The 23080-nt window shown below is 42.1% G+C and overlaps 1 protein-coding gene across 1 annotated transcript in view; it reads right to left on the reverse strand.

Annotated features, from left to right (window-relative positions):
• Window positions 1-21414, reverse strand: part of PLCB1 (phospholipase C beta 1) — a 616845-nt gene extending 595431 nt beyond the window's left edge. Inside the window, exons 1-2 of the mRNA XM_054723939.1 lie at window positions 20968-21414; window positions 7063-7140 (exon numbers count right to left, since the gene is read on the reverse strand). Of these exons, the coding sequence (XP_054579914.1) occupies window positions 7063-7140; window positions 20968-21066 (177 nt within the window). The 5' untranslated portion in view covers window positions 21067-21414. The remainder of the gene's footprint in view (window positions 1-7062; window positions 7141-20967) is intronic.
• Window positions 21415-23080: the final 1666 nt, after the last annotated feature.

The following is a 23080-nucleotide window of genomic DNA, read 5'->3' on the forward strand; positions in this document are numbered from 1 at the left end:
TTCCTCACTTCACTGATGATGAAACCGAAGCTTACACTTTTGAAGAGATTCTCCAGGTTCCAGTACCTCTTACTAAGGAATCCTTCTAATAGCCTCAATTAGGGGACATCTGTATTAACTTGTCAAGTATTAAGTACCTACACATGGATTCTAGTAAAATTCATTTATTTGAAAGGTTGTTCCAGGATACATCAGGAGTGGGGAGTCAAGACTTCAGGAAGGGAAGGAAACCCATAAAAGGTATGTTTTCAAGTAGTTACCACTTTTCCCACTAGAGAGAGCTAGGAAAAGACATAACCCATGTACTGTTGAATTTTCCCACCAAAGAGGTGAGGGAGCTGTGGTATTTACTCATCAAACTCCTTGACTCAGGTTGGGTGTTAATTTCCAGGAACTTCCCCGTGGAGATGTGGGCAGCAAAATGATCTCTAAATGGCCTGAAAAAGCACAGGAATGAATGCTGGCCACTAGGTTCCTACTTATGGCCTCTGGAGTACCAGTACCAAAGACTTCAGTGTAGATTGCATGCTGTGTCTGCTCTAGCTATTAATTTCTTCAAAGACCCAGGGAGGGGAAAGGAAAAGACTTAGGTCTTAAATGCTACGGTTTAGTTGGCAATGATTGGTGTATGTTCCAAGCCAAGCAACAATCCCAGTTCTCCAAAGGCAATCCTCACATGCATTTTGCTTTTTTCTAAGGTAATTTTAGTTATCGTTTTAGGCTTTCAGTGAAGCTACCAAATAAAAATGAATCGAGTTCATCTTAATTTATAACCCCACCATTACACTCAAGCGACTCTTCAGTGCCCTACCCCATTCATCATACGCAACAAATGTCAACATTGATGTTTTGGGGATCTACTAAAGAAGAGTGTCCAGAAGAGGAAGCACCATTGCTAAACAATGATTAATGGAAGGGGTGGTGCCAGGTGGTTCTTTATGGAAGCCAGACGAACTTTCTCATAGGATATTTCTATGAGAAATATCTATACTTTCGCATAGAAGTATATAATGCATTATTCAAAATATTATTAAACTCTGGACTCTTATGCTGAAATATGTCAGGGTGGCTTATGTAAATATTTCATTTTTAAACTTTGCTTTTGAACTCTATAAAAAAAGTAATGTTACCATAAGAGAAGCAGTCTATAGTTGCTATTAATAGAAACTTAGTCATTGCTCTGTACAAGGATTCCAAATGGTGTCTCATGTCAAAGCACAGGCCAGAACAAGATGGCAGACGCAGCAGATGGGAGAGCCCATGGCTTCTGTCCTGACTTCCCAGAAATGACTGAATATGCAGGTGTAAATTTAGGTCTACAAGCTATAATCATGGGTAAACAGAAAGGGGTGCACTGCTTGAATCAAAAAGTATGAAAGGCAGAAGATAAATGGAATCAAATTGAAATAGGAAATGACATCAATGCTCAAAGGCATTAAGACATAGGAGCGAACCTATGGGCCATCAAACCAGGTGGTGCAGGTGTCAGCATTAAGAGTGAGATGAGAGCATAACTGAGGTCAACCTGCTGTCCCAGCTCCTATGTCCCATACCCACCACACCCTGAGCTAGAAGAAAGACACAGGAGAGGGTGCTATCATAGCTAGATCTAACCAGAAAGAAGGGAGTCACCAACCACAGGGCTACCCATTTAAAGAAATCAAATGTAGAGCCTCACCTCAGACCAGTCCCCAAAATACATGATGTGATTGCCACAGTCTGAATGTTTGCCCACCACCCCCATTCCTATGCTGTAAACCTAATGCCCAAGGATGGCATTAGGAGGTGGGGCCTTGAGGAGGTGATTAGGTCCCGAGGGGCGAGTCCTTACCAATGGAAATAGTGCCTTTACAAAAGAGTCTCCTGGGAGATTCCTAGCCCCTTCCACCAGGTGAGGGTGCAAGGAGAGGTCTGCACCAGAAGAGGGCCCTCACTGGACCCTACTGGCACTCTGATCTTGGACTTCCAGCCTCCAGAACTGTGAGAAATAAACATCTGTTGTTTATAAGCTACCCAGTTTATAGTGTTTTGTTATAATAGCCCAAATGGGCTAAGTTAATTACACATGGATTAAAAACCCAAATTAATAATGATATAATGAGGATATAATGCATAAGAAAGGCCTAAATAAAGCAAAAAGGGAAAAAAGGTTAAAATGTGAATATACCAAAGTTGAAAATGTCAAGGCATCTTTTGTCATGCCTAAGGTAAAAGTTAAGAAATTCAAAGACAAGCCGAAGACAGAAAGAAGGTATTTGCAACATTTATAACAACCGAAGGAATAACTTCTAGAATACATAGAGAACTCTCAGAACAGGCAAGGGATATAGTAGGTAATTCATATAAGAAAAAAGAGAAATGGCCCATAAATGTATGAAAACATACACAGCTTACTAGCAAATCAGGCAATAGTAAATTAAAACAGAGGTACAACGGGTGTAGCAGATTGGCAAAAATTAAAATAATTCTTAATAGTATTGATGTGATTTAAGGAAACAGTTCCTCTCACATAAGACTGAGAGGATTATAAAATGACACAAGTATGAAGTAAAATTTAGGATACGTAGAGCCTTCAATCAGCAATTGTACTTCTGAGAATTTACCTCAGGGAAACCCTGGCCCACATACCCAGAGAGGGGTCCCCAAGGCTGGGTGTTCTTATAGGATTGTTATCTGCAGCCCCAAATTAAAAACAAACACCAATAGACCAAGAATGAGAAATATTTTCTGTTAAACAGAAGTTAGTAATCTATCCCATGGTATATGATAGAGCAATTTAAAAGAATGGGGTAGATACACATGTACTTACAGGAACACTTCTCTAAGAAATCTGTAAAATAAAAGGCAAGTTTGTGGATACAAGTAGAACAAAATGAAATATTTCCACAGTTAATGCATGTACAGCTTCATTTAAAAGACCCAGGGAAAGATAGCATGAAGCTGTTACCAGTATTGACTCTGGAGAGAGGACTAGGATTGGGGTTAGTGGTGGGCGGGGTGAACGATATATAGACTGCTTTACTCTCTTGCACGAAGAACATATTATCTGCAAAACTGAAAACAAATAAAATCTGTAACAAGGAAAAGAGAGAGAAAGTGGTTGGAGTCGTTCATTTAAAGTGTGTATTGTTCCTCCCATTTCTCTTTAACTTAATGATGTGTCCTGCCCCTCCCCGAACTCCTGCTTTAGGGATACAAGGAAGAGTTTACTGAACTATATTGGACTTCCTGGATCCGAACTACGTAGTGACTAGTTTTATTTTTACACCAACCTTGGCACCGAAGCGGGGCATCGAGTTGCAAGGCAAAGGTCTACTTTGTTTCGTATTCTAGCAGGATAGGTTTTTACTAGCTCTTTAACATTGACCCCTTTCTTTCCTTCTTTAGCTTGTCTTCCAAAATTGTGACGCAGATTCTCCTTGTGGGTCACATGGTTTTGATGGCTGACCCTTCTTGTGTTGGTTTCTGGTCCCAACATGGATGGCACAGCTCCAAAGGAAAGGCACAGCCGAATGAGGGCAACCTCTTAAGGACTCGGGCTGGGCAGGAGCCCCTTCTCACCCATGGTTACAAATCAGCTGATCCTCTTCACATAATACACATGGACACAAGAAAAGAACACACCAGGCTTAACACATCATCTTCAGAAACTCGTTCTTGCTCATTACAGTCAATAAGATTTACAGAGCTAACCATAAAAAAGGAAGAATAATGAAAATTAAGTATATAGTGGGAACAAAGTATAAATGGGTATCCCGTAAGAGGATGTGCATATTTATCTGCTTCTACCAATCCCAAACGTGCTCAGTGTTTCACCAAAGCTACCTAAAAATCACTGGCTAGCTCTGGCTTTGAATGCCTAAATCTATCATCTGAGCTGCCCGTCTTCTTTGCCACCGATCATTTGTAGGGTGACAAACCAAAGGCGGGGTTAGGGAAAGGAGCGTATCATTGTCCCTGAGGGTGAAATCGGTGGCTTATAATGAATGGGTGGCTCCACTCAATGGTATAAGGTAGCCATGATGGGAGAGAGGACGTGGGTAAGATGTTGTGTAAAATGTTAGGATTTTCCGCCAGTGCTATAAAAAGAAAGATCTTGTAACAATATTCTTTACCAAGAGCTTCCTAAAGCCACTCAGCTCGCCTCCCAGCAGACTAGGCATCCGGTGTTTACTAATCAAAGCATTTCAGTACAGGCTTCATGGACAAAGGAGAAAGGCTTTGGGAAGAAGCCAGAAGGGAGAAGGGAGGTATAATACACTAAGTACCAGTACAAGCTTCCAAATAAATGGAGAACACAGTGTGTGAAATGAAGAGAAAGCCTGGCAGGCGTGGCTCAGTGGTTGAGCATCAACCTATGAACCAGGAGGTCACCATTCCATTCCGAGTCAGAGCACATGCCTGGGTTGTTGGCTCAATCCCCAGTGTGGGGCATTGATTCTCTCTCATCACTAATGTTTCTCTCTCTCTCCCCATCTCCTTCCCTCTCTGAAATCAATAAAAATACATTTAAAAATAATAAAATAAAATCAAGGGGTGAACTTCAAACCTCTTTTTTTCTCTGATATATCATCCCTATAATACACATGATAGATTCACATCACTTGCAGTAATTGTCAGCAGAAAGTATTTTTAAAATATTTTATTGATTTCTTTTTTTACAGAGAAGAAGGGAGAGGGATAGAGAGTTAGAATCATCGATGAGAGAGAAACATTGATCAGCTGCCACCTGCACACCTCCTACTGGGGATGTGCCCGCAACCAAGGTACATGCCCTTGACCGGAATCAAACCTAGGACCTTTCAGTCCACAGGCCAACGCTCTATCCACTGAGCCAAACCAGTTAGGGCAGCAAAAAGTATTTTAAAGAAAGTGGGCCTCTAAATGACACTGTGATTGTACCATTCAGCTGGTACCTTCTAATGATCTTATGCAAAATACATGGACTAAAAGCTTGGGGTGCCATCATCTGTGAGCACCACTTATTTCTTCTAGCATACATTTACTCTGTACCACTCGGAGGAGTTCATCTCTAGAAGGGGGTGTAGCACTCCTCCAGTTTCAGGGCTGGGCTTAAAGCAGAAGAACATGGCAACCTTGGAAGCACGGAAAGTTTAATTTTTGTTCTTAAATCCTCACATTTTCGGGTTACTGATATATGATCACTGAAAAAAAAATAAACCTCCAACCTCTAATATATATGACTGAAGGATGACATGGGGTACTTAAAAAGTAAAAAAAAAAATTGCCATCTCTTGGCTAGGACTGTAAGATTAATATCCATGAAAAGAAAGGCAATAAATAGATAAAAGAAATTGCTACCTCATTATTTGTTTTAATTGGTCATAAACAGTATGGCAACCAAGGAGAAAAAAAAAAGTTAGTAGATAAACGTGAAAGAAATGTCCCCACATATGAAAATAAGTATGAGTCAACATACGGGAACAATAGAGATGCATCAAAGAGACTTAGGCCCTAAAACCTTTCTCTTTCTTAAGCAAAGAAATATTTATGATTGGTCTTAGAGGGCAGCTTAGCTGACTTGCCATGAATTATTTAAAAATCCCAAATACCTTCTGTTGCTTTTATAGAAGCTTGATTTACCAGTTGAAAAATCAAACTGACAGTTTAGCCTCTCATACAAATACCCAAACTTTTAAAACGCTCTAGGCATTATAAACATATCTTTCATGAATATAGTTTCAACACTCCTAAAAATAGCCTTTAAGAGGAAAAAGAAAAACACAACTCTTTCAAGCCATTGTTTTATACATAACAGCAGGAAACCAAACAGCACGTCAAAGCCAACGTGATTAACACACTCCGCCATACACATAAACGTTAAATAGAAAATCTTACTCAAATACATTTTTTGACATTGGGTTGGGGTCTATGACTTAGCCCCCCAACATCTGTGGCCACAGATGATTCCAGGGAACCCATACTCAAAAGGGAACTGCAGGGCCAGCAGGCTAAAATCTGCCTTAGGATGATCGGTAAAAAGGCCATTCAGGAGTGGCCTAGGGGACCAGATATTACTTCCCAGCACCCTAAGAGTTTCACCCAGACTCAACCCTGACCCCAAACACATCACAGCACAGAGCCAGTTCCATACTGCTGCTCACAGGTGAAATCCAGGTTGTCCAGAAAGCAGAAGGTGAGACAGACAAACTATGGGATAAGGACCTAATGTAGGGATGTGAAAAGGCTCATAGCAGCTCATAATTTGGTGCCCAGTATGCTATTGGGTTCAATATGTATTTAGCACTCTCCATAAAGCTGATCCCATCTCCAAATATCAGAATTTAGAGAGCCAAAATATCCTATGATCTATGGTCTCCTTGGTTCAAGTACAGAACCGTGGCATTGTCTCTTGAAATAATAACCACTTTCTATGAATATTCTGGTCTAACTGCCCATTAAACGCCAAGTAAATATTATGATCTCCAGACACTCTACTTTTAATAATTCAATATGAAATCATCTCAATTGGTTTCATAATAAATGAGACTTTAAATTTATGATATGGTGAACAGAAAGCTAATGTGGGAAGAAATTCCTGAAAAATTAAACAGGTAGGCTAAAGGAATCTTATTCTTGGTTTTCTGAACAAATGATCAAGGCCACATTCCCGCTGAGACTAGAAGAACTCTTAATAAGCAACAAAGAAGAGAGGAAAGAGAAAGAAAAAGTCAAAGTTATAGACATTAAGATCAAACGTGTTTTCTCATAATTTTTCTTCATTCTTTATGGGTAGAGTTGGAGAAGGAACTTAAATCAGTAATACTGGATAATTTTCTTCTACAACAAATGTAATTCACATTCCCATGTTCTTTTCCTGAAAACTATCAATTGTTCTAGGATTTAGAACATCTAATATGTCAGACTAGAGTCCTTGGAAAGTCCTAAAACATTTTGATACTGGATATACTTTTGAAGTAGAATCTTGAAATAAGTTACAAAGGGTCATCTATGAAATAGGTATACTTATGCAGATAAAATAAATACCTTGCCAATCAGCAACCAACTGGATATGTAAGAAAGACAAATATTACTTCTTACCTTGTTTTGATCTGTCCAGTAAAAGAAAAATCCCTGAGGGTCAGACCTCAAAATAATTGGAGTGACAATAGTGGAGTCCTAGAAATGTAAGAAAAAACATGTATATCAATCAATATATATGGCTGGGAAAATCCTACCCAGAAGTTACATACAGGTAATAATTATTAAGAGTTTCTCCAAGGTCATCAATTATTAATAAAAATTCCAAAAAAGTTAGACATGACATCTTTAATGTCATAGAATTATTAATTACATAACTAAGGTACTTTAGTAACAATCAGAATATTTGGATATTACTTGTAAAGGGAAAGTCCAGGAATGCATATATTTATTTATTAAGACAAGGTTTTTTTTAAGGCATTGGCATTTTTTCTATTATTAAAAAGCTGCACAGACTGACAGATCTTAAGGGAAGGGGGTGGGGGTGGGGCCAGACAGAAAATGCTCAAAGAACTTATATGCATATATGCATAATTCATGGATACAGGCAACAGTGTGGTAAAGGCTTGGGGTAGGGCTGGAACCAAGTGGAGTTGGACAATGGGAGGGAAATGGGGGACATCTGTAATACCCTCAACAATAAAGATAAATAATTTTTTAAAAAGCTATATTTAGTTTTCCAAACAATTTTAACACTACACATCCTTATATATTTTATATGAATACAATTAATTAAAATCAATGCTTGAGATAATATTTTAAAATACATTTGTATTGTAAAAGTATTTTTAATGTGCTCAAGAGAGTAAACATAGCATTTGGGCATTGCTGTTTCCAAGATAACAGTAAATAAGGCTATTTTCTACATATTCCTAAGGTTATACACAAAATTGTTATAAATTTAAATTTGCCATGATAAAAGAAAACATCATAGACAAATTTAAAGCATGCATATTATAAAGCAAAATCTGCATGCTCTGTAATTATAATATTAAACATTTCTAAAATCTGTGTTCTTTCCTTTTGGCAATTTTCAGAAAGGCATACCATCTGCACAAGAAAACACATGTCATTGGATATGGATTTTTATACTGAAATACTTAGGCCTTTGCAGGAACTGCATTTTTTAAAAGACACATAAATTGCCAGTTCATTTCAAATTTTGCATATGCATTATAACTATGATATGTCATATCCTTTATCTGATCAACAGGACTTGTAATGAAAATTAGAACATGCAGAGATAATCTGGGAATTTGGAATTCTTTTTCCAGGTGGGATAAAGTACATTGATGGTTTTAGTCTACATGGTAAATTTTATTGCATAAAAAAATAAAATTTATAGAGGCTCTGGGGTTCAAATTTCTGCCTGTCCCATCTTGGTGCCACATTCTACACATCCACAACTGAAAAAAAATACCCACCTCAGAATGTTTTTGTGAGAATTAAATAGGATAATTTGGGTAAAGCACCTGGAACAATGTTTGGTACATAAAAATGTATACTGTTGTTATAGGGAATTATGTTTAAAAACTGATTTATTAAAAAAATATTAAATGAAAGTTTATCATGGCATTTCTTTTTTACTGTGACAGACATATATGACATAAAACTTACCACTTTAAAATGTCAAGTTTAGTAGCATTGACCCCATTCATCACTACCATCCATCTCTAGGAATTTCATCTTCCCAAACTGAAACTCCATACTTCTTAAACACTAACTCTCCATTCCCTCTTCCCCACCCCACACCCAACCCTGCCCCTGGCAATCACCATTCTATGTCCTATCTCTTTGAATTTGACTACTTTTCGTGCCTCAAATAAGTAGAATCATACAATATTTGTCCTTTTGTGTCTGGCTGATTTCACTTAGTATAATGTGTTCAAGGTTCACTCATGTTGCAGCACTCAGAAGTCCCTTCTATTTTAAGGCTGAATAATATTCTATTGTATGCATATATCACATTTTGTTTACCCATTCATTGGTCAATGAATATTTTTGTTTCCACCTTTGGGCTATTGCAAATAATGCTGCTGTGAATATGGGTCTACAAATATCAGTTTGTGTCCCTGCTTTAAACTGTTTTCAGTATATATCCAGAGCAGGAGCATATGATAGTTCTATATTTAATTTTTTAAGGAAATGCCATTCTGTTTTATCCTGATATTCTTAAATTTCACTCTTCACATGCAGTTTGAAATATATCTTTTCCAAGGATTGGGCTGTTGCATAGAACTTCATCTGGAATTTTTAAATTTCAAAATTACTTTTAAATAACCAAAAAGACATTTGGAAACAAATTTGATATTATAATGAAAGAATAATTTTTAAACTATTTTCAGCTTCTCCTATGAGATTATACACTAAGAGTTCACAGCAATATTTCCAATAAATCATAGCAATATTATCACTTCTGTTTCATCATCTGCACTTGTAGATTCAGGCAAAATATATGTTTCCAACAGGCTGCACACAGCACACATCCCCACTTCCAGGTGAATCTGAGATTCACCTGGAAGTGTAACTTATTCTCGGGTCACTTCCTTTTCTTATCAGTGTCTGACAAGATTCTAATCAAAATCTTGGTGACAATTCACTGCAGGGATCTCAGACAATCAATTATTAAAGTTAGGAGAGTAAAGCTACTCAAAATTTCTGGAACACCATAGGCTGCCTCGCTGTTGCAGCTACTGCTATTTCTAAGTTATTCCTTCTCCTCCTTCAAAATTAAAGCTCCTTTGTTCAATATTTTCTTGACCCCACTCTTCCGGCCACAGATCCTGTTAAATGATCATTTATCTCGGCTCCCTGCCTGCTTCCTCCATAATCAACCTCTAACATTCCAAGATCAGCTGGAACTTGGCATTCTTACCATGCAAGGCTGGATTTGACCCAGAAATACACGAATATCCATTTTCAATGCCACCTGCTTTTTTCCCATCTCCCACATAGCTGCAAGTTTCTATATTCTCCCCGTACCAAAGTAGCCACTCAATCCAGATCTCAATTATTCTTAATTGTCACAACATGTGCTCTAGTTTGGAGTTTGAAATACACGGTCACCCTTCATTTCCCAGGGTCCAGGCAACTGCAGATGGATTAGGACTCTTGCAGCATTTTACTGCAGAAAATGGAGACAACTTTCAGACGGTCCATTGTTCACTTTCTCTCTCTCCGTCAATACCTATGAGACGTATGTTCCATTACATGGTGGTTTTCAAACTTGCGAATGCATCGGATTTTACCAGGAGGGTTTGTTTAAAACACAGATTGCTGGGCCCTTCCCCCAGGGTTTCTCATTTAACAGGTCTGGGAAGGAGCCTGAGAATCTGCATCTCAAATAAACTCTCAGTGCTGCGATTGCTATGCTGGTGCAAGGACTACTCTTTGAGATCTATTGGCCGAGGCCTACAATGGGTGAGGCTTTGGATCAGGAACACAGTGAGGTGACGGCCTGTGGAGCACAGTGAGCTTAAAATGTAAGCAAACACATGTCTTGTAAATGCAAGGCCTCTAACAAAGAAGGTAACTTTCATTTGCTTATTTAAAGTAATAAGATATTTTTCCAATAAACATCCACCTTGGAAAAGAGAACACTAATATATATACCAGTATACCTGTTTTAAGTTAGTAATGGTGGATGATGTATGTCCATTTACTCTTCTTTATTTAAAAGGAACCATTTTACTCTCACCCCTATCTCACCAATAGTTAGGACTAATATAATGATATAAAAGGTCTTGCAATGTGCTGTTTTGCAACTTACATGAATTCCCCAAAAGGTCTTTAGGGCAAAGAAAAAGGACAGTCAAGGGATAAAGTAAAGGACCTCTACAAAACCCCCACATCCATAAGAAAGAGAAACATTCCAGCAAAAGAAAGAGTCATTGAAATCAACATTTACATTACAAAGACCTATCATTATTACAATGGTTTTCTCATCAATGTGCTGTTATGAATTGTATGCCTGAATATACAGTTACATGAAATTATATATCAAAAAAGATGAACTGTAAAACTAAATAACATAAATCCCTTTAAAACAGGATATATAGAAAAAGCAGGCGGAGGATTGGACGATGGCAGCATAGGTAAATGCCTGTACTCCCCACATCCCACATCCACATCAAAATTACAAATAAAATACAGAACCGTCATCCAGAACTGCTGGAAAGCTGGCTGAATGGAAGCCCTACAACTAGAAAAGTAAAGAACAAAGCACACTGAGACTGGTAGGAGGTGTGGAAACACAGAAAGGACTGGTCTGCACCCACGTGTGCCTCTTTTTTAATCAGGAGGGAGATCCTCTCTGTGGAGGCCGCCAGGAGGAGCGAGGGGTCCCAGCCCCACACCAGACCCTCAGCCCAGGTTCCCAAAGCTGGGAAAAGAAGTTCCTTCGGGCACTAAGAACTACGGGCTATAAAAACCAGTGCAGATTGGGGCTCAGTGACACCTAGGCTGCTGGAGACCCAGCTGTTCCTCTTAAAAGGCCGGCACCACAAACTGAACTTACAAGGGCCCGGTCCATCTGAGCTCCAGCGCCAGGGAGAGGCTCTGGGAAACACAGACACATACGAGGAGGAGCTGGATTGTCTGGCATCCAGGCAGGAACTCGGGGGTGGCTTTCTCCCAGACAGAGGTGCTTGCAGGTATCATTGTTTCTATCCTGGGACCTCCTGAGTCACAGGGCGGACTGGCAGCCATTTCTGTTTGCTCTGCCCTAGTGATTCTGTAAGACCCCGTCTCATCCAATTTACAACCCCACCCAAGCTCTGTGCAGCAGCTTTTGCATATGAATGACCTTTCCTTGCTCAGGGTAAAATCTTTCAAACAAGCTGCAGCTGGGTCTGGGAGCTCCAAACCTATCAAAAAAAGGTCCAAGATGCAGCACCAGCACTAGCCTGCCTTGCTTCATAGCTGGGCCTCATCAGGGTACTTCCAAACCCGATACAAAGAGGAGGAATCTGCAGATCTCTCTGTAACTCCTGTTGGGTGGCCTCAGGCAGTGGCTGACTTTGCACCTCCCTGGAGACCCAAGAGCCAGTGTACCCAGTGGTCAGTGTCAGACCATAGCAGATTACAACTCTATATAACCATAAGAGACACACTCAAGGGGCAGACTCAGTGAGCACCAAAGTCCCACTGAAGCAAGTCCTGCTCCACAGGGTGTCTGATGCACAGCAGCTCTCCCACTGTAGTCCCAGCTGGTCCCCAGTGACACCAACAGCAATCAAGTGCCAACTATAACAAGATTGTGCTCACAGCCCACAAAGGGGTACACCTAGAGCTCCCAGCTCAGGTGACTGGGGAGGCTGAGCCACTGGGTCCTATAGAACACCTACTGCATAAGAGCACTCTACCAACTCAAGGAGACATAGCAACTCTACCCAATACATAGAAACAAACACAGGGAAGCAGCCAAAATGTGGAGACAAAGAAACATGTCACAAATGAAAGAAATGGAAGAAAGCAATCTACAGGGTATAGAGTTCAAAACCATGGTTATAAGGTTACTCAAGAATCTTCTAGAAACCTCCAAAAAGATGGAAACATCAATGAGAAACATTGATTGGCTGTCTCCTGTACACCCCCTATTAAAAATCAAGCCCACAAGCTGGGCCTGTGCCTCGACTGGTTATCGAACTGTGACCTCCTGGTTCATAGGTCCACACTAAACCACTGAGGCATGCTGGCGAGGCTGATTGGTTATTTTGAAAAAGCTCCTGGTCATAACCCTGGAGGAACAAAGAGCTCTCTCTCTCTCTCTTCTCTCTCTCTCTCTCTCTCTTTCTGTGACCCATACTCGCCCTCGTGGCAAATTGCTGGGGCCACAAAGAACTAAGCTTTAATATGAAACAGAAACTCTGGACACTGGCCTTTGTTTTGGCCTTGATGAAGACCAGATTGGATTTTTTCCATGGCAGGGCAGACAGAGACGGAACATTGGGAACCCAGAAAGGGAACTCCTTTGATTTTGCATCACAAATAAATCTTGCCACACCACAATCTCCCGTGCATGGGTCCTTGGAATGCTTTCCTTGCAACCCCATGGAAAAGAGACTAATTTCCACAGGCAACATAACTAGTTTTGAGTCCTTGGGCAAGCCAAGTCACTAGCCTCATAGTTTGTTCTTATGCAAAATGGGAATAATAATACTTGCTCTTTTCCTACCACTCAGGTGCTCTTAATGACTGCATAGAGGTAAATGTAAATAAATAATAGTGCTTCACAAGTATACGTTCCTGTTATAAATATCACTCTTACTGAATTCTAGAGGCAGCATTATAGCAAAACTCTATCTTACTCAAGAGTAATATTGAAAGAGAAAATTACAGAGAATGTCTAGATTGCTATTGCACATTAGGGCTGAGAATCGTGAAAACCTTGACCCATGAGAGACCATATTGGGCAAGGGTTAGGGAAGAAAACAAAAACCTCTCTAGAATCTGTGAACATAAAGGAATTTAATTCCAGGCAAGTAAGCTCTTGGCAGAATCCCTTGAAAGTCTGGAAAAGTGGGCGTCAGACTGGGCCTCCAAGAAGGAGCCCAGAATACCACAGCTAAGGGGAGCTATTGCCCCCACCACACTCAGAAAGGTGAGAGATCAAGAAGGAACCCCTGGAGTCAAAAACACACCATCTTAGTTGAAGACAAACGGCAAGTAATCTGAAAACAGGGGGCAGCCACTGTCACCACTGGCTCTCTCTACCCATGGAAGATTACAGAAGATAACACTTCTTCAATGTCTCACTCATCTGCAGAAACAACCCAGAGAATGCTGAAAGGTAGCCTCTTTCACATTTCTGCCTTCCAAATCTCCTATGAGTGCACGGAATACTGGTGTCACTTCACTGGCAGCCAAAATATTGGATGCCTCAAGGAAGTCTAGCAAGTGCAGCTTTAGATTTCCAGACTCTGTGTTACATAAAGTCCCCCTAAGAGGATGTGGGAATGGATGCTAAGTAAGACTCAACCATATCCTAGACAGCACACCTAAAAAAACATCATGGTTAACACCCTTCATTTTTCTTTTTTAAATTGACTAGACCACTTGCTGACTTGCTCTGTGGTCTCCCATCTCCTTTTTGAGTTCCTATGGCCTCTTCTAGAAAATTAATCAAATTAACTTTTCCTTACCTAACTCATAAACAAGTTCCTAAAATCAGAAGTTTTTAACAGAAAAATAATCTCTTAATTGCCTAGGTATTAACGTTACTCATTGATATCCACCATGACTAGTTCAGGGAAAAGTGTTTTTCTTACTAGGTAATCCATTTTCCCTGAACTTGCTCATAAAATTTCAATGCAGTGAAAAGATACAAAACATTAAGCCAACATTGTTAACTAAAAAAGCCCTTGAAATTAAAAACATATGTAGGATGCTTTTAATTCTGTTTTAGTAGTAAGTATTTTTCTTATTTTATGTGACCATCTGTTTCCCCATTCACAATAATCGAGTTTCTTGATAAATGTATAGATTTAGTTGACCTCAATTAATACATATACCTATATACCTAAGAATTTGCTCAATACAGGTTTTTATAATTTCCAAAAATTGAAATTAACATGTGAAGAAGATAATAAAATCAAATAACAGAACTTAAAGAGCTCTGAGGGGAATCAGAAAGATTCTTAAAGAGTCTAGCCTTCTTCTTATACTGTTTCAGTTTTTTACAGAAACTGATGGCTTCCTTAGGCTCTCATGTATGAGTGATCTCAAAAATATGTCTCACCTGTGTTCCTTTCCCTACTGATACATAGGGACACATGGCTCTGATTGGGGGGTCAGACCTGGCATAGATGGGGAAAGGGAGCGTTATGAAATCTGTCTGAGCAGATGGAATTTATGACATGATCTGAAAAGGCTGCGTGAACCTAATATTAGCTCAGGCAGCAGGAAAACTAACGTTTTCTGTTACCAAGGATTTGTTATTTATGAGAGATCCACAGTGTTAGTCAGCAATTCACAATCAATGCCATTCCATTTTCTGCTGGCATTCCTTGTTCATGATAACATGAAACAATCCCGATAAAGCAATATTTAACTACAGGTTACTAAGTGCAACATAAAAAAAAAAGCAAAATGTTCCTGTCCCATTTAAATGTCACTGCAGGTAAACATAATTTGAAACTACTTATTGATAGGTTAAACTTTCAAGGCAAGTATTAGAGATATGCTAACAGGCAGAGCAAATTATCCTAATGCACCATAGATGGGGAAAGCAACGTAGGCAAGATAACAGAGAAAACTTATGAGAGAAAAATACACTGCAGAAACAGCCCCTAATAGTCTGCTTGTCTGTGCCCATAACAGCCTACATGCACGACATTTTCTTACTAAATTACCAGAGCTTGAACTCTTTCCTCCTTTGGGGCATTCATTACACCTGCCTCACTTCTCAGACTTCATCTTAGGACGGATAAGGACCAATTCAAGTGCCTTCTAAACAGAAAATAAGTCAGTTTTGTTGATCTTGTTCAAGAGGGTTCATCCGGCAATAATTAAAAATGCTTTAGGCTAAAGAGGGTTTGTTTTCTCAGAAAATAAGAATAGCTTTATTAGATAGAAAGCAGGCAAAACTTTATCTGTGGAGTTGTAAGTTGGGATCAGTGTTACCCAAGGTGGGCCGGGGGCGTAGGGACTGGAAGGGCGCACCCAGGGACATGAGGGACCGACACTGCTGTTCCTTGCTCTGTAGCTGCTTCCAGAGGAATTTGTTTTGTGAAAATAGGTTCAGCTGGACACAAGATTTGTGTGTTTTCCTGAACGCATGTTACACTCTGATAAAAGCTTAAAAGAGCTTTATTTGGAAGAATAATATTCTCACATTCAGGTTACGGTTATAACTGCCAATGAGAAAGTCACCACATCTCTTTGGAAAAGAAAAATGGACTATCTGGGCATAGTTAGGTGGCATTTTGAGGGCACCTGCCAGCCTTCCCTTCTAAAACCTGTGAGGGCCCCATCCAGATCCAGCACCTGCCAACCAGAGCTGCCTCTTCCCTATTTCCCAAAACCTTTTCAAAGCGAACGCTGCTGAATGCCCACCTCATAAATCCTTCCCCTCTGCCTCCTCAGCAATCCTGTCATCATCATTTTGGAAGCCGTAACTGCAGGTTCTATGGAATACCAAAGTTCTAACTATGCTTTTGTGTAGGGTGCTGGGAAATGCACACTAGACTAGCGTGCTTTTAGTATTATTATCACCTGTTTTAGCTGTGGGGAGGTGAGAAGGGGGAGTGGTTGAGAGGGAGGAGGGAGATACTTGTTTTAAATCCACAGGGCATCAATGCAAATGAGCCAGGCTAGCAATTATGTTTTGAACGTTAGATTATGCTTGCAAGGCAGGTTGTACGATGCAAGATTAATATATATATTAATTCTTGCTAAATTACAAGAGTTTTCTTTAACTGTTTCATCCTTCCAGGAATCATACTTGTGTACTTGCTGTGTGTGTGTGTGTGTGTGTGTGTGTGTAGTTTTATTAAGTGGAAATAAAACTTTTGGATGCTTTGTAAACTGACTTGCTTTTTATTTGGATTCATTTTTTTCTCAAACACCTGGATTAAAAAAAAAGAAGGAATTGTTCTTTTTTGAATACAAAATATGAAAATCAAAGCATACCTTAAAGGAAATGGAAGGTCTGGATCTCCTACTTACAGAACAGAAGAGTCGTCTAACACATGCTGACCACTTTCAGATAAAACTCATGGCCCTGTAACTACAGGGGAGACAATAACGTCTTAAAACGTGTTTTATTGAGGGCTTCCTGTATGTCAGACATTAGACAAAGCAATGCATAAGCCTTCCCTCACTTGACCTTAACAGCTGTTTTGTGCAGCAGGAAATATTACAATGCTCGCGTTATAGTTGAGGAAAGCGAGGTTGCAATGCATTTAGTAACTTAGCACAGTGAGATCTGAATTTGGAGGGTGAGAGTGGAGAAAAAGAAAGAACAGACAGAGGAGAAGCCTTCCAAGCTCCAGAGGTTGTGGAACAAAGAGTCATGGTTCTCAGATGTTAAATAGGGCGAATCAGGGGTTGGGTGGCCTACTGTATGGTTTCTGTCCTTCCTCTTGCCCTCCACGTCCTCTCCAATACAGAGCAAGGCCAAACACCAGAAATGAGAGGGGGCCACACTCACAATCTCCCAAGCTCCCCAAACTGAGTTGGAGAAAGTAAGCCCTTCCACTGTCCATCTCCCATAATGGTCACAGACCTTTCCACACACCTCCGACCACCAGAGCTTGATAATATACAAACGCAAAATAAAAGCAAGAATCAAGTGGCCCTTTGAAATCACCAGTGAAAACAGGTAGCCACGATAGGTCAGTCCTTGAATGGCTGACCAAGTTCTGGAGTTCAAGGTTTGGCCTTGCTATTCAGACACTGAAATACTTCCATATGCCCCCACAGAACCTGGGGGCCCTCAGACCTCTCCATGGATCAGGCAAAAGCAAAGTTAATGCCTGGCAATGGTGCAACAGGGTATCTTCAGAACCCTGCTCCAGCTCCATCACCCACCTGCTGTTTGTTGTGACGGGCTAGTTCCCATGGCAAAGCTTTTGACTACCACGCTTAAGAGTCCAGAGCCTCACCATGACCTTGGTAGATAGCCAACAGATTATGCAGGGCACTGCAAGTCTGGGTGACATCTTCCATTCCATAGGGCGTTCAGGACAATGGGCCTGGTAATTACAGTGCTTTAATCACCCAAGGAACAAGAGATAATCTCTTTACAATAGTAAATAGCCCCAAACTCATCATGTTCAAATGTACCATTATGCTTTCTAATGGACTATTGAGAATCTGCTTTATGAGTTTGCCCAGCCTTCCTGTTAAAGACCATAGAGCAGGATTCTACATTTTTAAGTGAGATGAGATATTTGAGAGTTTTTAAAGCTATTTCCAGCATTTACTTTTCTTCTAGACAAGCAGGTACAGAGATTCCCCTGGTAGCAGGTATTTTCCAAAGTCAGGGTCAAAAGGCCTCCCCTGCACCAGATAGAAAATCAGACTAGATGGCCTCTCAAAAATCTTCTTTTCTTTCCCTTTCTTACACCCCCACTAGAGGCAGGTGAAAATGCTGAAAATTTTTCATTGCACATAAGAAATTCAAAAGAAGTGTATAAAGGTGAAGTGAGCCAGCCTGAGCATCAGAGATAGGATTGTCCAGGATTATGTCACTGAGGTCTTTCTACCTCTTAGGCAGCAACTGGATGACTTTCTCAAAATGCACACACAGAGATAAAATAAAATTCCCAAACCAGCGAAAATTTACACAGGCCAACAACATTGCGCTGTGCATCGCACTTTTCAAATTCTTTCACAAATCTTATCTCAGTGGTGTCAAAGTGTGGTTCCTCAGGCCAGCAGCAGCAGCCTCACTCAAACCTAATGAGAAAAGCAGATCCCCAGGTCCCACCTCCAACCTCCTGAATCAGAAACTGAGGGTGGGACTCAGCAATCTGACTCTTACCAAGCCCTCCAGATGTCTCTGATGCACATTCAAGTGTTAGAAGTGCTGCTTTACCCTACCGGCTACTCCCAACTATTAGATGAAATAGGTAGGAAATGTGGCATTCTCAGTTTGCACAAGAGGCAGCCAAGATTCAGAGAAGTTAACTGATTAACCTAAAGTCACACAGCTGACTGACAAAGAACCAGGAGGTTAACCCTGGCCTTTGGACTCTCTTTTGTCTTCAACACAGACTCGCTAAGATGCAATCTAATTACCCAGGTCACCTAAACTGGCTTGGTTCTAGAAGGACAAATATGAATTGGGAAGAGGAGAGGGGTGACCCCTGGGGACAATACAGGCCACCTAGGAAAGCCTGGGTCCCTCTCAGTCCGCAGGTCACCATGGAGGCCAACAGAGCCAAGAAACGTGCAGGATAATTCATCATATTCCAGATAATTTGACTCCTGGGTATAGTCTGGGTTCTTCCCTATAAAAGGTCAGAGATTCTACTGCTCAGAGGGAGGTCTCACCTTCAGGTGGTGTTTGATTAGTGACCTCTCCATTACTCATTGCATCACTCACATTGCATCTCTATATCACTGGTGTTGTTGATAATTTTCTGTCTCCTCTACCTAGCATGTAAGGTCTGTATCAGCTGGGATTTTGTCCACTTTCCTCACCACTCCCAGAATCTAATGCAGGACCTGGCATCAGTAGGTGAAGAACAAATATATGTGACAGGAATGAAAATAATAAAAATAATCTACCTGGATTTATCAAACTAAGTTTTCATAGAAGACCTTCATTGTCAAAGTGACACTGGATATTTTCTTCCAAACAAGACATTCTGGAGAATTATTTAAAATATAGTTTAAAATTATCATCGTGGATAAATCCCTGAGACGATGCTGGAATACCTTTTTTATTCTGTACTGCCTATTTCTTCCTTCTGCCCTTCATCCTCTTTTTCAGTAAATCCATCATCACATTAACTCTCTATTTGAAGATCACAAGATGGGCTAGACCGTTTTGTTATTGAATTTTCTTTTTTGCTGTCTTCCCCTGACACAAACAAAGCATTTACTCTGAGACTAAACTTGTTGTTTAGATTCTATTCCATTTACAAAACATCCGGTCATTAGACTGGACCAGAAAGAGGAAAGTGTCGAGCCCACAGTGAAAGGATGCATGTTTACATCCTGGTGCACAGAGGTTAGTAATTGGCATGAGCTTTCAAGGAAGCTGTGGCTCTGACTCCAAGTTCCATTTGCACTTCCAACTGGACAAAAGAGACACACAGACCCACTCGGCTAAGTAATTGGACTCGCTACCTGTAATATTTAAATTGTTTTCAGACACTGCAAAATGGTTTAAGCAGATTAAAGAAAAATACCCTGGAGGATAATAGGCTATAATTTACTAGGTGGGAAAGCTTTTCAACAAGAAATACGCCTCATTTTCCTATAATTCTTCCTGTTTCAAGAGATGTCTTAGTCATTTGGACCTAAATTTCCTTCGATCCTGGAAGCTAGGTTTGTGTTCTTGTCAAACATCTCGAATGACACCCAGGACACCAAATGGATCCTGTAAAGTCCTCCATCTGAAGATTTCTGCAAGATTAATTTAAATGTTTGAAAGCAATTAGGTGGTGGGGGCGGATAACTTGAAATCCTAGGGTCCAGGGCTCATGTGAAACACTGCAGATCGGACAGGAAGGAGACTGCGGCTAAGCTCTGCCCAGCCTGGTAAAAGATGTACGTAAACTGTGGGGGAATGTCTTGACAGATGTGTTTCAAGATAAGCACTGCAGCCAGCTCAGTTCTCCAAAACTAGCCCTCCCTCTGGCCGCAGGCCCATTGGGCCGTCCTGGACCCCTCCCTCAGCGCCCCTCCTCTGCTCTCCAGCCCTCCTCCTCAGGTGCGTCTTCCCCAGCCCTTCCCAGGGCCCCTCACTCTGGAGCCAGGAGCTTAAGTTGGCATCAGCGACCACCTGTCGGCTGGACCGCGGCGTCCCGTGCCATGTGGGCTCCCAGGGAAGCGCTAGGAGGGTGAGCAGTCACTGAACGGTTTCGGAGGTCGAGGCCGTTCCTTTATTGCAGGAGGGCCAGGAGGCAACAGCGGTGCGTCTGCGGACGGAGAAGGGCGCGTCTAGTTCACACACCGCCGCTACCCAGCCGGTCCCAACTTCACACTGCCCACTTTTCAAACTCTCAGGACCCGCCACGAGGCAACGCTTGCCCCTCCTGCTCCACTGGGGTGCCTGCCAGACCCAGTTAGGATGGCAAGTCCTGAGCCCCTAGAACACAGGAGCGCGCGCAAAGCCCTGCCCTTTGCTCCCCGCCTCGGCAGTCGTCAACCCGTGCCCCCAAGGCCGCCCCTGCGGGCTCCCGGGGCGCCCATTGCATAACGCGCCCCTCGCCCCACCCCCACCCCGCCCACCCCGCCGCCTTGCCCGGTGCCCCCGCCAGCGCCCCAGCCCGATCCCCCCCCAATACTTACATCATCCCACTTGACGAATTTGGTGCCCTTCTTGAGACTGTCGGACACACACACGGGCTTGAGTTGCAAAGCGTGCACTCCGGGCTGAGCCCCGGCCATCTGGGCTCATCGGGGCTCCGGGCGGCCCGGGCGATCGCGGCAGGGACGGGGCGCTGGGCACGGGCTCCTCGCTCTGCTCCAGGGGCTCTCGACTCTGTCCCCCCGCCGGCCTCGCCCGGCCTCCCGGCCTCCACACCTCCTCCGGCGCGGCTCAGCAAGCGGGGCACGCGGGGGCCAGGCGCCCGGCCATGCCCCGGGCGGGACGCGGGGTCGGGCACCCGCGGTGGCTGCGGAGCTTCCGAGGGCGAGGAGAAGCCGAGCTGGGCAGCGCAGGCTGCCAGCTGCCGCCGGATACTGCTCCTCGGCCGCCGCCGCCTCCGAGCGCACCATTCAGCACATCCTCTATATACAGAGGGAGAGAGCGAGTGACACACGCTCCGCGCCCCCCCCCTTCCCCACCGCCCTGCTCCTTTCCCTCCTCCCTCCTCCCCGCCACCCGCGCGCGCTTGGTCCCTCCTTCCCCTGGCGGCTTCCAGCACAACTTTGCGCGCAGGGTCAGGCGGCGGGAAGCGGGGCCGCAGCGGCACCTTTCGGCTCCTGGGCCGCACTGCAGCCAAAGCCCGCGCCTCCCGCGCCTCCCGCACGCACTCTGAACTGCCCGATGCCTGGTTGCTGGGGCACCAGGGGGTGTCCTGGAGCCCTAAAGTCCCTAAGGGGTTTTCTGGGGAACTTGAGCGGGAGCCTGCGAGTGTCTTTGGATCTAAACTGAGTGGGAAAGAGAGCCTTCGTGAGGGATCAGAGAGGCAAACCGCGGCTTTCCTCTCTAGCTGGAGCTCTCCTGCAGCGGCCGCAAACCCTCTTTTTGAAAAGACAATTATTATTTATCAGTAGAGAAGAGAGCAATTGAAAGGCTTGGAGTGAGAGCTCTTTGGAGAAACCTCTCCGCCCCTGAGAGTTTGTAGCGCGCCGGTTTCGAAGCCCTGGCATGCGGTTAAGTTTTGCTTTTGAGATAGTATGCCTGTCCTCAGAGAAGCTATGGCTTTATTTCCCAGGGAAACAAGGCCCCATCGTGTGTGTGTGTGTGTGTGTGTGTGTGTGTGTGTGTGTGTGTGTGTGTGTGTGTGTAAGTGTGTGGGAGAGAGAGAGAGAGAGAGAGAGAGGAGAGAGAGAGAGAGAGAGAGAGAGAGAAACTTGCTCATTTAGAAACGTAGATCTAAGAATGTCTTCACTCATTCAACAAACATTTCTCATTTCTTTTTTTTTCTAAAAGAAAGGGATAACCCCATCCAGATGGATAAAATTTAAAAGACTGATAATACCAGTGTTTGAGAGGAGGTGGAGAAACTGGAAATCCCATCCATTGCTGGAGAGGGTATAAAATGATAAAGCCACTTTGGAGAACAGTGTCTTATAAAGTTAAACATTTACTTATGATAAAACCCAGAACTTCTATCCCTAAGTATTTATCCAAGAGAAATGAAAGTATATGTTTATCCCACCTTGTGCAGCAATGTTCATAGCTTTCCTCATAATAGTCAAAACTGGAAATCACAAATATCAATCAACAGGTGAATGAATAATTGTGGTATGCCCAAAGAATGGAATACTATTCAGCAATAAAAAAAAAATGGACATGCTACCTAGTGAAAGAAGCTGGACAAAATAAACTACGTATGGCATGATTCCATTAGAAGAATTCTAAAATAGGCAAACTAGTCTATGTTGACTAAAGCACATCCATGGTTGCCTGAGGCCAGGAGTGAGCAGGGATTGCCTGGGAAAGGGCACCAGAGAACTTTTAGGGGTGATAGAAATTATCTTTATTATGTATCAACACTCATGGAACTGTCGGCCTAGGAGTAATGAACTTTATTGTAAGTAAATTACATCTCAATAAAGTTGATTTTTTAAAAAGAAGAAACAAAATGAACAAAGAAAGAATGAAAGAAACATTCCTTTCTCTTATGTATTTGTTCTCCCTGTCTTCTACTCTGGGGCTTCTAAAACCCAATGTTTATCAACTCAGTCAAAATATTACCAAAAAGCTGATGGATAAAGTGGCTATTAAATATTT

The sequence above is a fragment of the Eptesicus fuscus genome, chromosome 12 (genome assembly GCF_027574615.1).
Source record: "Eptesicus fuscus isolate TK198812 chromosome 12, DD_ASM_mEF_20220401, whole genome shotgun sequence".
NCBI lineage: Eukaryota > Metazoa > Chordata > Mammalia > Chiroptera > Vespertilionidae > Eptesicus > Eptesicus fuscus.